The 15,360-nt window shown below is 43.3% G+C and overlaps 1 protein-coding gene across 1 annotated transcript in view; it reads right to left on the bottom strand.

Annotated features, from left to right (window-relative positions):
* The window catches only part of CAPN9 (calpain 9), a gene marked incomplete at its 3' end in the record, with an annotated part of 565,834 nt that extends 564,711 nt beyond the window's left edge, over positions 1-1,123 (bottom strand). The window contains exon 1 of the mRNA XM_082250935.1: positions 816-1,123. Coding sequence (XP_082107061.1) covers positions 816-1,028 — 213 coding nt within the window. The 5' untranslated portion in view covers positions 1,029-1,123. The remainder of the gene's footprint in view (positions 1-815) is intronic.
* Between the last annotated feature and the right edge of the window lie 14,237 nt (positions 1,124-15,360).

The raw sequence follows: 15,360 nt of genomic DNA, 5'->3' as shown, positions 1-15,360 counted from the left end.
TGGATATATTCATGCATAATGGTTTTGCTGAAATTATTATTTGCTGTTTCTTGTTGGTGTCTTCCTTTACATACTAGTTTGGTATCCCCTAAAGAAAATCCCACTTCTGCCCTACATGTCATGGACTCTTAAGCCCCGTACACACGTACTGATCGTCGGCCGAACGATCGGCCGTCTTTTGTCCAGGGCTGTCGTGTCTGTTGAAAACTGCAAAAGACTGCACACAAATTTTGTCGGCCAACAACAGCCGACTGCAGAAGTGATGTCATGTGATGGTTAACTTTCCTTGTCTTTTTTCTTTTCTGAGCATGCCCAGTCTTGCTAATCTGCTCGGCCGAAAATGCGCTGTCGGCTGTCGGAAGCATCATACTAACAAGCCTACAATCGGCCGATCGGTCGTCGGCCGAATATTTACGGCCGACAATCGGTACGTGTGTACGGGGCTCCACTCACTAAAGCTGGATACAAACTATCCAACTTTTGTGGTTAGATTTCCTTCAGATTTACCTTTTCTATGTAGTGCAAGGTTCTGCCAGATTGCATACAAATTGAAAGTGTTTAGGTTTGACCTCGTATTATATGGTTTTTGGTAAATCTAAAGGAAAAAGTCTTCAGAAAATCTTATAGTGTGTATGGCCCATTACTGAATAGTCATGGCAAGCATGCATTCTTCTGCCAGAGCGCTTTAGATATCTAGGTAACAGGTGGATGATTCCAGTCCAATAACATTCACTCTAGTTAGAAAAACTTTAATTTGCCGTAAAAAAAAAAAAAAAATTGAACTTTATGATAAGTATATAAATGTAAACCCTTACCTTGGGTCTTTTCCATTCAAATGGGATGTTTGGTTTTTCGCTGTAGAATAGGGAACTGTCATTTGCAGGAAAATCAATATCTTCAAATAACGTTCCTTTCTGAAGACATTCTTGCTTGAGTTGCTCATATGTTTTCCCAGATGAGTGGATGGTTTGGGCGGTGTGGGGGAAACTGGGTTCCCTCTGCTTCGGGTCTTGATAGATGTATGGCATGTCTTCCTGGGTTTTCTTTTTGCGTTAGGCAAAAAGCAGATAAGTCAAACGACACCACACAGTGCTATAACGTAGCAGTCTGAGAAGAAGATATATTGAAGGTGTACTACTTGACCTGTGTACAGTATGGTGACTAAAACAAACATTCAGAAAATGTCTACTCCTCCTGTCACCTCCTTCTTGATTTCCACCTGTTAGAATGAGACACTATTTACATTTCAAAGCTGATGAATAGCACAGGGAACACCCTGCTGAACCAACAGTAACAAGGATAAACTTTCATAGATTCTGCTTTATAAGCATTGCATACAAACTCCACAGGAGGATTTTTCTGTTAACACTTTTTTGTGTTGAAGCTACTTTCTCTTTGTTTCATATGTCCAAGTATATGCATCATATTATTTTTACCACCAAGCACTGTCCTATGCCCACTGGCTGCTTTATTAAGGAACAAACATTGCAAATACATTATATGAATGAATATAAAATATTTTAATTTTTTTTTTTTTTTTTACAATCAGCCTTCATATTTGTTAATGGAATGAGATTTAGATAAAGCATTCATGCACTTCTGAGCTTTAGTAGTTCAGACTATTGATAAGCATGCACATTATGGGAAAAAAGTATTGTAAATACATTATATGAATGAAAAAAATATATATTTAATTGTTTTTACAATCAGCCTTCATATTAATGGAATGTGATTTAGATCAGAATATTGATAAACATGCACATATATATATATTTTTGCTTTTTTCATTTAGTTAACCACTTTACCCCCGCTCACATTGCTGCTACTGCAGCAATGTGGCTCGTTATCGTCCAGCGACATAGACCTACGTCACTGGACTCCTCCCCTTGTGGGCGGCGCGCGCGCGCCGCCGGAGGCTCGCTCCTGCTGTTTTCAGTCACATCGGAAGTCGGGCCAGGGGAGGAGCGGCGGTGATCGTCGGGAAATCGAGTGTGAAGATCTGCCCACTTGTGTAAACAAAGCGGGCGGATCTCCTAAGTGACAGGCAGGGTCAGATTGCAGAGTTCAGCATAGCTGAACCTGCGATCTGTCCCTGTGTCACTCAGTCACCTCCGCCCACCCATGTCAGTAAGCACCAGGCATACATTAACCCCTCCCTCTCCAATAAAATAACCCCTTCCCTGCCAGTGTCATTTTTACAGTAACAGTGTATATTTATAGCACTGATTACTGTAGTAATGTCACTGGTACCCCCAAAAGTGTCAAAAATGGCAGTCAAGGGCAGTGTTGGGGTAGTTACTCAAAAAATGTAACTAGTTACTAGTTACTAGTTACTTCTGTAAATTGTAATGAGATTACTTTACTAGTTACTACATTTGAAAAGTAACTTCACTACTTATTACTTTACTTTCCTCTTTCTTAATTGACCGTGTAGAAGAAGATACATGACACTTTTTCTGCACAGAGTTTATTGTATAAACACAGGCTTTGGGAAACATGAGAACAAAACCTGAAAAAACAGAATAAAACATAAAGTGCAACAAAAATTCATAAACTTCATCCCTCTCTATTCTTCGAAATAACGATTGTATCGCACGGCTTGGGTAACGCAGGAAAGCGCGTTCCTATAGTCTAGTAAAGTAGTGTAGTTACTTCCTATAGCCTAGTAAAGTAGTGTAGTTACCAATATTAGTATTGTAACTAGTTACTTTACTTAGTTACCAAAAAAAGTAATTTAGTTACTGTAATTAGTTACTTTGTAACTAGTTACCCCCAACACTGGTCAAGGGTCCGATCTGTCCGCCGCAATGTCGCAGTCCCTAAAATAAAATCGCAGATCGCTGCCATAACTCGTTAAAAAAAAAAAAAAAACACCAAAAATGACAGAAATCTTTCCCTTAGTTAGTAAACGCAATAACTTTTGTGCAAACCAATCAGAATACGCTTATTTTTTTTTTATTTACCAAAAATATGTAGCAGAAAACAAATTGGCCAAAAATGATAAAAAATTTTGATTTTTACATTTTTTTGGGGGGAATTTCATAAAAAAAAAATGTGAAAAATATTGTTATTTTTTCAAAATTTTCGCTCTTTTTTTGTTTATAGCGCAAAAAGTAAAAATCGCACAGGTGATCAAATACCACCAAAATGTAAATTTCGTTTGGGTACTGTGTTGCATGACCGCGCAATTGTCAGTTAAATTCGCACAGTGCCGAATCGCAAAAAGTGGCCTGGACGTAAGACAGCAAAATCCTCCGGTGGTAAAGTGGTTAAGCTAAATTTATTTTTAATTACTATTGAATTTTAAGACATGCATTGCATTGTACTAAAACACATGTGTTCTACTTCCCCATAGTAAAAGTGTCTATTCTGTTCTTGTATCAATGCTGCAGTGCGGTGTGCTTTTAAAATACATGTCCATTTTTCTTTGCAATTTAGTGCAATGGGGGGGGTCTACATATGTTACATGTGCTTTGATGCAATGGCAACAGGTATTACCAAGCCTTGGTCATTAGCTATTAACCCTCTCCACCATAGATTCTAAATACATGTTGAAAACACACGTCATGTCATTTCACCCAGGACAGGACACTCATGTTGGCTCATGACACAAAAAAAAGCATGTTTACACAAATGCATAGGTCTGAGAAAAGGTAAATCTATATAATATAGGTTTGCTGTAAGGAGCCAGGCAGAAACAAGATAAATTACACATAACTGGAGAGTGGAGACCTATAAAAAAAAAGAGTAGAAATGTACACTACCAAGCTCGGAAATACTGTCGAGTCACCAGCTCTATATAGATCTCTGCAAACTTCTATGACCATTGATCATAAGGTGTTTTTTTTACCATTTAAATACATTATACAAGACCTATAAAACATATTTGTAAAGGAATAGAGACATAAACTGTCAATCTCTGATATACTGTTGGAACAACCTGCCTAACTTATTTACATGTCACATTATTTCTATTGATTTAAGATTTACAGAAAAGAGAAATCTAACCGGTAGACCTTGCCTATGGATCCATGTGCATTGAGGAAAGACCAGATGATTTTGCAGTGGCGGGACAAGGTGATCCAGCGCCCAGAGCGAACATGGTAAACTGCGCCCCCCTTTTACCTGGGAGCAGGGGGCGGGGCTAATAGAAAAAATGTATGTAATGTTTGTAGTATGCGCTGAAATAGTACCAATTGTTGGGGTAAACTACAGCAAACCGAAGAGTATAAATTGAAACACAAATATGCAGGTAACAGTGGTGGAGAAAATATTGTCAGCGGTGTTGCTAAGACAAAAAACGGTGTTGCATCACTAGTGTCAGTAGGGATGGAGAAGTGGGCTCTAGGGAGTGCAAAGAACTAGAGGAATCTAGGGGGGCCATGTGTGAGGAAGTTGAGATGAAAGGGCCCATACAGATGTGTGGCTATCATTCCTGCCACTCAGAAAAGTGATATGTGGCATATTACTTTTCAGGGAGTGTTTGACAGTTGGTGAGGTGGCAATATGTCACCTCATCCCTGCTTGTTTTAACTCACTGACCCACTGTGTGGCAGAGTGACCCTGTTCCATTTAATTTTTGCCATGGACGGAAAGCAAAGTGTTGTGGTCATGGTACATGTACAAAATAGCTGCATCTCCTTGTTCAAGTCAGTGGTTGGAGGTGGTAAAAACTTGGCTCAACTGCTTGCTTTTAGCACCCTTGGCCCATTAATGTGAACAAACCCAGCAAGGGCCGCCTTGTTTACACTTGTGGTTCGGGGGGGGGGGCTAAAAACAGGTGGGTAAGATGTGCTTTTACTGCCTCTCAACTACCCACACCCGCTCCCCACCCCAAACAAGCTGCAAAGGCATTCATATAGGGGGAATACACATGCAGGGAAAAAAACTACAACATTGTATGCCTGTCACGTTTGACAGACAGATATCCTGCTGAACATGATACAAGTGAATAGGGCTAAGCTGCAGCCCCTCCGCAACCCCATGCAATTAATCCACATGGTGCGGGATTTTAGGGGGTTAAAATAGGTGACGAGGAGGTGATATAATGCCCTCTCTCTTAGTCTGTCAAATAATCTCTGAAAAGCAATCCAATGTGAATGACTTTCAGGGGGCCATTGCAATTGTAAACTAGGCCTAAAGCCAGTGGCGGCCGGTCTATAGGGGGCGCCGCCCCCCCAATCAGCATCTTCAAGGAGAAAAAAAATTACCTTTTAAAGCCCGCTGGGGCGCCGGACCTATTGAAGTCTATGGGGGGGGGGGTGGGGTTTGGCATCCCACGTGGTTAGAGCAGAGGCGCCGATTGGCGGCCTTCTGGGTGTCATCGGGGCGCAGAGCAATGCGCCCCGACACTCCCCACTACACTTCTAGTTCTGTGATTGGTCCAGACTCCAGCCTGGACCAATCATTCAGGACTCCCGTCTGACGTCGTCGTGGGGGCGGTGCATGAGTCAGTCACTCTGACTCATTCACCTTCTCGCGGTTCCCGCCCGCCGTCAGACTCAGAGCGAGGAGGAGCAGCGTGGTCGGCGGTCGCGAGACGTCTCGAGTCAGCCAGGAGCAGGTAAGTGAAAGTGAAGCCGCTGCCTCGTGTGTTTTCTCCCACTACTCTGCATTGCTTTAGCCCGTTCTGCAGCTTTATCCTATTGACCCACATGTGCATCATAAAAATCCAGCTATAAAACTAGGATTTATTGTAACAAGGATCATGTCTCACCTCCGATTCATTATTTTATGCCCTCCGGGTTTAAATGAATTGTGCCGCCAGCTCCACTTTTGGGGTAGAAGGAAAAGCAGCTGTCTAGTCTGTGAACCAGAGATGTATAAAGTACTAGAGACCCAGACTTGAGTAAAAGTACAAGTGCTCTATCAAAAAAGTGACTTGAGTAGAAGTTGAAGTGCTCTTTAAGCACCACACTTAAGTAGAAGTACTAAAGTATTCAACATTTTTTGTACTTAAGTATTGCAAGTAGTTTATTTTAAAATTTACTACTCAAGTACTGAAAGTAAAAGTACAAGTATTGTGTTATGTAGTTATTAAAGAAAGTAGTCAAAAGGCCAGGGCCCCCCTCCCATTTTAGATCCCCCTTAGAGTAGGCCAGGGTCCCCCTCCCATTATAGATCCCCTTAGAGTAGACCAGGGTCCCCCTCCCATTACAGATTCCCCTTAGAGTAGGCCAGGGTCCCCTCCCATTATAGATCCCCTTTAGAGTAGGGCAGGCCAGGGCAGGTCCCTCCCCCCATTGAATAGATCCGATCCCCTTAGTGAGTGACTTGACTTCAAGACAGTTCTTACTTCTCCTACCTTAGGCTGTCTCGAGTCCTCCAGCCTCTCTCTCCACAGTCCCCAGTCCAGTCCCCCCTGCTGAAAGAAGAATATATGCCTACCTCCATCCAGTTCTCCCGCGCTGGGCGGCCGTGCTGCACAGTGCCCAGAGACAGTCTAGTAGTCTAGACTCTAGTAACTCACAGCCCTTCCCCCAGCCAGGGCCCAGAGAGATCACTCCGCAGGCAGGTGTCTCCTCTCTCGCCACCACCACTTCACTTGAGAGCCAAGCGGGAGGTGGGACTCGGGCCGAGCCGAGGGAGGGCAGATGTGGCGAGGCTCTGCCCCTGAGCCATCACATTGGGTCGAGGATTGGTCGTGACTTGTGAGTCTCAGAGACAGTGAGACTCGAGTAAAAAAAGTCAACGGCTGTGCGGGTTTGGAATGGAATGATTCGTAACATTTTTATAATTGTAACAAATAACGATTCAGCACACACAAAAAATATCAGAGTAAAAGTATCAAACTCATCGAAAATATATACTGAAGTAAAAGTGGAAGTAGGAGAAAAAAATTCTACAGTACAGATACCGCCTTTTAGTACTTAAGTACAGTAGTGAAGTAGTTCTACTTCGTTACTATACATCTCTGCTGTGAACCCTTTTACAGGATTAGGAGAAAATGCTCAATGACATATTTCAAAGAAACCATTAATGAGATTCTGAAGGAGATTTAAAGGAGCAGCTTAGAGCTGCTGGGACTTGTAGTTTTGTACTGGCTGTGTGTGCTGCTATATTGGCGCTGGGACTTGTCGTTCTGTATTGGCTCCATGCTGCTATCTAGACATTGGGACTGCTGATGTGTGCAGCTATCAGAGGTTTAAAGGAGCAGTTTACAGAAGCTCAGACTTGTAGTCCTCTACTGGCTGTGTGTGCTGCTGTCTGCACACTGGGACTGCTGGTATTTGTAGTCCTCTACTGGCTGTGTGTGCTGCTGTCTTCACACTGGGAATGCTGGAAATTGTAGTTCTGTACTGGCTGTGTGTGCTGCTGTCTGCACACTGGGAATGCTGTGACTTGTATTTCTTTACTGGCTGTGTGTGCTGCTATATCGGCACTGGGACTTGTAGTTTTCTATTGGTCGCATGCTGCTATCTGGTCACTGGGACTGCTGATGTGTGCTGCTATTAGGAGAGGTTTAAAGGAGCAGCTTAGAGCGGCTGGGACTTGTAGTTCTGTACTGGCTGTGTGCGCTGCTATCTGGACACGGGGACTGCTGGGACTTGTAGTTCTGTACTGGCTGTGTGCGCTGCTATCTGGACACGGGGACTGCTGGGACTTGTAGTTCTGTACTGGCTGTGTGCGCTGCTATCTGGACACTGGGACTGCTGGGACATGTAGTTCTGTACTGGCTGTGTGCGCTGCTATCTGGACACTGGGACTGCTGGGACTTGTAGTTCTGTACTGGCTGTGTGCGCTGCTATCTGGACACTGTTTATGAGCAGTATATAGATGTATAGAGCACTCTTCTCACTGATTACCATTGTATAGAGTACTGTTGACAATTAACACCATGCTAATGTGCCATGAGTTGTGGCTACAGTAATTAGGCACTGTTCCTTGATTACTGAAGGCCCCTCTCACACTTGTGTGACCTCAAAGTCACACAATTTTTACCGCGTTTTTTGCCCGCGAAGCAATACCTATTACATTTTTCTTTTTGCGCCCCCCAAAAAAATTTTGAGCACCAGCCACCACTGCCTAAAGCTCTGATTCAGCAAGGGATCTGCTCACGGATCCCCAGCAGATTGAAGTGGGATCTGTTCTGTGTGAAAGAATCCAGAGGGGTCCAGACACCAGACTGCACACAAAACATATATCCACTACCAGCTGGTCACATGCCACAGCCATGACTCTGAGCTTAAACTGCATGTTGCTTTTGTTTGGTGGTGCTACCTCTGAACACAAATAATGCAGTCCATTGAGACTGCCCTGCCACCTCCCTACATCTAATTATGGCAAGATAGTATGGCAATTATGAAGTTAACCACTTGCCGACCGCCGCAAGTACATATACTGTGTACCGGTACGTCACTAGCATGTCATCGGCTTGTGAGCCAATAGCGCCCGCCCCGGCTCGTTCCCTAATAAGTCAGTGCGTGTGACCGGCGGACATCGGGTCCCTCGCGATCGTTCGCCGGGAAGGGAGAAAGGCAGGTGGCTAATGTAAACAAGCTGCCTGTCATTCTTCCCTGTGTAAAAATGGAGATCAGACGGTTCTACTATGTAGGACCGTTGATCTCTGTTTTTACACTAGTAGCCATGTCCCATCACAGTTAGAAACACGCCCCTAGGACACACTTAACCCCTCCCTCTCCAATACAGTTAACCCCTTCCCTGCCAGTGTCATTTTTACAGTAACAGTGCATATTTATAGAACTGATTACTGCAGTAATGTCACTGGTACCCCCAAAAGTGTCAAAAATGTCAGTCAAGGGTCCAATCTGTCCGCCGCAATGTCGCAGTCCTGCAAAAAAAATCGCAGATCACCGCCATTACTCGTAAAAAAAAAAACACCAAAAATGACAAAAATCTTTCCCTTTGTTAGTAAACGCGATAACTTTTGCGCAAGCCAATCAAAATACGCTTTTTGCGATTTTTTTTTTTTACCAAACATATGTAGCATAAAACAAATTGGCTGAAAATGTTAAAAAATTTTGATTTTTACATTTTTTTGGGGGGAATTTCATATAAAAAAAATGTGAAAAATATTGTTATTTTTGCAAAATTGACGCTCTTTTTTTGTTTATAGCGCATGATCAAAAAATCGCACAGGTGATCAAATACCACCAAAAGAAAGCTCTGTTTGTGGGAAAAAAAGGACGTCAAATTCGTTTAGGTACAGCGTTGCACGACCGCGCAATTGTCCATTAAAATCACGCAGTAAAAAATCGCAAAAAACCCCCTGGTCAGGAAGGGGGTAAAATCTTCCGGGGTTTAAGTGGTTAAATCAACACCTCTCAAACAGTTCTAAAAAGCGAACCAAGCATAGCTTTTCAGAGGAGCAACAGTCACTTCCACATATGTGAAGGAGCCTTCAAAGAAAAATATCCCAGTTGGTCTTCAATACTGAGAAATACCATGATGCCTAGGTGAGGATTGAACTGTTTAGGAGAGAACCTGGACAATCCTCTCTTTTGACCACTTAAGCCCCGAAGGATTTGGCTGCTCAAAGACCAGGCCCTAATTTGCGATTCGGCACTGCGTGACTTTAACGGACAAGTGCGTGGTCGTGCAAAGCTGTACCTAAACAAAATTTACATCCTTTTTTCCCCACAAACAGAGCTTTCTTTTGGTGGTATTTGATCACCTGTGCGATTTTTATTTTTTGCGCCATAAACAAAAAAAGAGCGACAATTTTGAAAAAATAACAATATTTTTCAAATTTTTTTTATATGAAATTCCCAAAAACAAAAATGTAAAATTGTAATCATTTTTTTAACATTTTAGGCCAATTTGTTTTCTGCTACATGTGTTTGGTAAAAAAAAATCGCAATAAGCGTATTTTGATTGGTTTGCGCAAAAGTTATTGCGTTTACTAACTACGGGAAAGATTTATGTCATTTTTATTGTTTTTTTTTTAACGAGTAATGGCGGCCATCTGCGATTTATTTATTTTTGCGGGACTGCAACATTACGGCGGACAGATCGGACCCTTGACTGACATTTTTGACACTTTTGGGGGTACCAGTGACATTACTACAGTAATCAGTGCTATAAATAAATATGCACTGTTACTGTCAAAATGACACTGGCAGGGAAGGGGTTAACTTTATTGGTGATCAGTGGGTTAAATGTATCCCTAGGGGCGTGTTTCTGTGGGGGGGCGTGGCTAGTGATGTAACCACAGAGACATACGATCCTACATAGCAGGATCGTATCGTTTTTGCACTTACATCAGGGAGAATGGCAGACGGCTGTGTTTACATCAGCCGTCTGCCTTTCTCCCTCTCCAGCGGGAGATTGCGAGTGGCCGGCGGACATCGGAGCCGCCGGTCACACGCACGGGGATGCCCGTGAACGAGCGGGGGCGGGAGTGCGCCTCTGGCAGCGTGCGCTCGCCTCCTATAGGCTCCTGGGCGAGCGACATAGATCTACATCGGTTTGCCCAGGAGCGGCTGACTGCCGCAGTAAATATACTGACGGCGGTCGGCAAGTGGTTAATTAAAAGTATTCATGGTGCATGTGCTACTTTATTCCATCATACACATAAAAAGGCCAGTCAAAAGATAGCCAATTCTTGTTCAGGCATCCTTATTTTTGTAAGCAGTTCTTTTTCCGGTTTAATGCTCATCTAAAGGTATTGTTACTTTAAAACTTTGAATACAGTGTATGATTAAAAACTGACAAACATATATAATAAAAAAAAAAAGAGGATATATAAATTCCTCAATGTAGGTAATTCTAATCTACAAGAATGGAGCAGTAGCCCTGGTTTTAAGAGGTGATCCTTCTTACTGACAGTAATTAACTGTAGCCAACCTAACAAATGCAGAGACCTAAAGTGTTAATCTCCCCACCTGATTAGTGATGTTCACTGCACACTCCTCATGTCCTCAGGCTGGGCTGCAGTCTACACTGACCTGTCCGGCAACTGGAGACATTGGACACGCAGTGCATTGATCACTGAAGATAGCAGCGCTGAAGCAGGGGAAGATAGAGATACCAACGTCAGCCCGGTATTAAATAACGATGAGTCTGTGAAAGAATGTTCTGTTATCATATCAGGAGAGAAGATTTAGAACTTTAGTTCCCTGTTTTTTAGTTACATAGTAGGTGAGGTTGAATAAAGACAATAGTCCATCCAGTTCAACCTGTGTAGGTGTGTGTGACTGTAATCATCTAACATAGCCCTCAATCTCCTGATCCTTGAGATGTAAGTCTAAGAGTCTTTTGAAAGTCACCATACTACCCGCAGAAACCACCTCTTGTGGTAGACAATTCCACAATCTTGTAGCCCTAACAGTAAAGAACCCCCCACGTTGCCTGAGGTTAAAACGCTTCTCCTCTAATCGCATTGTATGTCCTCGAGTCCTCATGCAATTCCTTCGAATGAACAGCTTTTCTTCTAAGCTGAGATCCCCATTAAGATATTTATAAATTGCTATCATGTCCCCTCTCAGACGTCTTTTCTCCAGGGAAAATAAATCGAGCGATTGCAGCCGCTCTTCATAGGTAAGGTCCTCCAACCCCCTAATCAGTTTAGTTGCCCTTCTCTGGACTTTCTCCAGCTCCAACACATCCCTCCTGAGGACTGGTGACCAGAACTGGACAGAATACTCCAGATGCGGTCGGACCAGAGTTTTATAAAGTGGAAGGATTATAGTCTTATCTCTGGAATACATCCCTTTCTTTATGCATGCTAATATTCTGTTGGCTTTGGAAGCTGCCGCTTGGCATTGCATGCTGTTGCCTAATCTATCATCAACTAAGACTCCCAGATCCTTCTCCATTTTTGATTCCCCCAAGGGTTCCCCTCCTAACGTGTATTGTGTTTTTATGTTTTTGGTCCCCAAGTGCAAAACCTTACACTTCTCCACATTAAACCTCATTTGCCATGTCGTTGCCCACTCGGTAATTTTGTCCAGGTCATTCTGTAGGATATCTGCTTCATGCTGTGCAGTTATTGCCCTGGCCAATTTTGTGTCATCTGCAAAAACTGATAACGAACTACTGATCCCGTCCTCAATGCTGTTTATGAATAAATTGAACAAGGTTGGTCCCAGGACTGAGCCCTGGGGCACCCCGCTTACTACCTCAGACCAGTCTGAGTATGCGCTGTTTATTACTACCCTTTGGACACGGCCTTTTAGCCAATTCCGTATCCAAGAGCAAACCCTGCTGTCGATACCTGCAGACCTTATTTTATAAATTAAGCGCTTGTGGGGAACTGTATCAAACGCCTTAGCGAAATCCAAGTACACCACATCCACTGGTCTCCCCCTATCTAGCTCACAGCTTACCTCCTCGTAGAATGCTAAGAGATTGGTTTGACAAGATCGCCCATTTGTAAACCCGTGCTGGTTACTACTGATGATGTTTTTGTCTTTAGCATACTCTACGATATAGTCCCTTATCATCCCCTCCAAAAGTTTACATATTATTGATGTCAGACTGACAGGCCTATAATTTCCCGGGATATGTCTCTGGCCCTTTTTGAATATCGGAATCACGTTAGCCTTCCTCCAATCCCCTGGTACATCTCCTGTCCTAATACTGTCAGCAAAGATCAGGAACAGTGGTCTAGATATAACCATACTGAGTTCCTTGAGCACTCTCGGATGTACGCCATCCGGGCCTGGTGATTTGTTTGTGTTAAGTTTATCCAGTCTTTCCCTGATTTCCCCCTCTGTTAGCCATAGTGGCAAGTCCTGTGTATTACTACTAACCATACAGTCATGGTCAGTGTACCCTTCCTTTTCCTGCGTAAAGACTGACGAGAAAAAAGAATTCAGCACGGTTGCTTTTTCAGTGTCCTCTGTAACCATCCTCCCATCATCGCTAATTATGTGTGCAATATGCTCTGCCCTAGTTTTTTTGCTGTTGATATATTTAAAGAATTTCTTTGGGTTTTTTTTACTATCCTCCGCTATTTGTCTCTCAAAGTTGATTTTAGCCATCTTGATTTCGTGTTTACACTTCTTATTTTCCTCCTTGTATTGCTGGAAGGCCGATATGGTGCCCTCTGATTTATATTTCTTGAAGGCCAATTTTTTTCCCCTAATAAGTTTTTTAACGCTACGGTTTAGCCAGCCAGGTTTGGCTTTGTCTCTTCTAAATTTATTCCCCATAGGAATGCACTGCAAGATGCCTTTGCTTAATATTGTTCTAAAGCATTCCCATTTTTCCTCTGTGGTCAGTGATCCCAGGGTTTGGTCCCAGTTTACCCTTTCCATCAATGAGTACAATTTTGGAAAGTCTGCCCTTCTGAAGTTTAGGGTTCTTATGTTCCCCACTTGCCTTTTTATATTGTTATTTATACTAAATGTGATCATCCTGTGATCGCTAGAGCCCAGGTTGTCCTGGACTCCTACCTCCGAGATTATGTCTGGGTCATTAGTGATCAATAGATCCAGATTTTGTTTTTGGCTTCCTTAGGAAAGGAGAAGGGAACTGCTGGAGCTCCAAGTGCGCCCTCTGCCTCTACACAGAGACACTGCGCTCAGGGCAGGTGCCACTTCCTCCGCTGTCTTTAACACAGGGCAAAAGGGACAGCTGCCCCGGGCCCAGTCATTGTTGTGGGGCCCAAAGTAGCTGTCTCTTGAGCCCACATTGCCTGCAAATAGTTGATAAGTGGATTTTTGAGGGTCCAGTAAAATGTTTGTTTGCCCAGGGTCTAATCAATAATAAAGATGGCCCTGCCGACCCTGCACTGGAGGGTGGGGTAGTATAAAACTACACTTTGACAAAATCTTTCTTCAAGTTGTATTTGTGATCTTAAAGTAGAACTATAGGCAAAACTTTTTTTTTTTTAATTTTTTTTTTTTTTTGCAATAATTGCAATAATTGCAGAGATTTCCCTTCATGTTCTGTCCTATAGCCAAACAAGAAGTGATGGATAATTCCTGCAAATTAGGGAATTCCTTGGGGACCCCCAGGTCACCCAAATTGGTGTCCCCATTGGAAAATTTCCCTGCTATTACCTTTCTGGGGAACGACCCAATATTTGGAGTTTCTTTTAGTCTAGGTTCACATCTATGCGGGCTGCACGTTTTTCCAGCGCATTTTGTAATGCGTTTTGTATTTTTGATGCGTTTTTACATGCGATTTTTTAATGCATTTTGCATAGCTGTACATAGCTGGTTGCTAAGAAATGGGTCGGGAAGCCCTAACAACCAATGAGTCATTAGCTGTCAGCAGGGTTCCCCGATGACAGCTGAACGTAGAAAAAAATAATTGCCGGACAAAAAAAATAATAATCGGGAAAAAAGAACGATGTGGGGTCCCTCCCCAATCTATGCCAGGCCCTTTTGGTCTGGTATTGATTTGGAATGGGAACCCCACGGCAAAATTCTTTTTAAAAATGACATGGGGTCCCCTCCAAAATCCATACCAGACCCTTATCCGAGCATGTAGCTCGGCATGTCAGGAAAGGGGGGAACAATCGAGCGCCACCCTCTCCTGAACCATGCCAGGCCACATGCCCTCAACATGGGGGGGGGGTGCTTTGGGAAAGGGGGGCCTCTTCCCCACAACCATGGGGTTGTGGGAGTCTGCAGGCTGGGGACTTATCAGAATCTGGAAGCCCCTTTAACCACTTAAAGCAGAGTTCCGGCCACGGGGTGAGATTTAGCTAAAAATACCCCCGGGACAGTCAGGGCTAGTACATTCCACAATGGATAGCCTCTGTACTGTCCCGGGTCGCACTTACCTTTTAGAAGAAATACTTACCCTGAAAATTTCTTCTCCAGCGCTGCCATCTCTGATGTGGGCAGCTGAAGCCAGCACATCCTCTTCTGCGTCCTCTTCCATGTCCTCTTCTCCCAGAATGCGCCTGCATCGGCCCCACTCGTCACTTCCGGGGCGGACGCGTCATCCCTCCACAGCTTCTGGGCATGCACCGAAAGTGATGAGCGGGGCCGGTGCAGGCGCATTGATTCCTGGGAGCGATGACGTTCAGCTCCCAGGAATCAATGCAAAGAGGAAGTGACGGCACGGGCCACGGCCGCAGAGGAAGGAAGAGGAAGAAAGGTGAGTATATTTTTCTTCAAAAACAAGGTAAGTAAACAAAAAAAAAATCGTAACTATCCATTTCTTTTTCAGGTGACCAAGAACAAGCGGATGGCTTTATTATATACTTGTCACATTCTATCTTACAAACCTGACGTGCCTAAAAATTCCAATATTTATCTAGGGACAACAAAATTCTGCTAATTACTGAGAATCAGCAATATGACTTCTGGTCAGGAAATCTTTACGCAACAAATAAACTAAGGTATGAGTATTAAACAAACACTCTCCTTGGTAAAATACTGTACGAGCCAACCTCAATATATAACAGGACACACATATATGTATATATATATATATATATAT

This window comes from Pelophylax lessonae, assembly GCF_965119305.1.
Source record: "Pelophylax lessonae genome assembly, chromosome: 3".
Classification (NCBI taxonomy): Eukaryota; Metazoa; Chordata; class Amphibia; order Anura; family Ranidae; genus Pelophylax; species Pelophylax lessonae.
The sequence above is the reverse complement of the archived record's forward strand: the minus strand, read 5'-3'. Positions and strand labels throughout refer to the sequence as shown.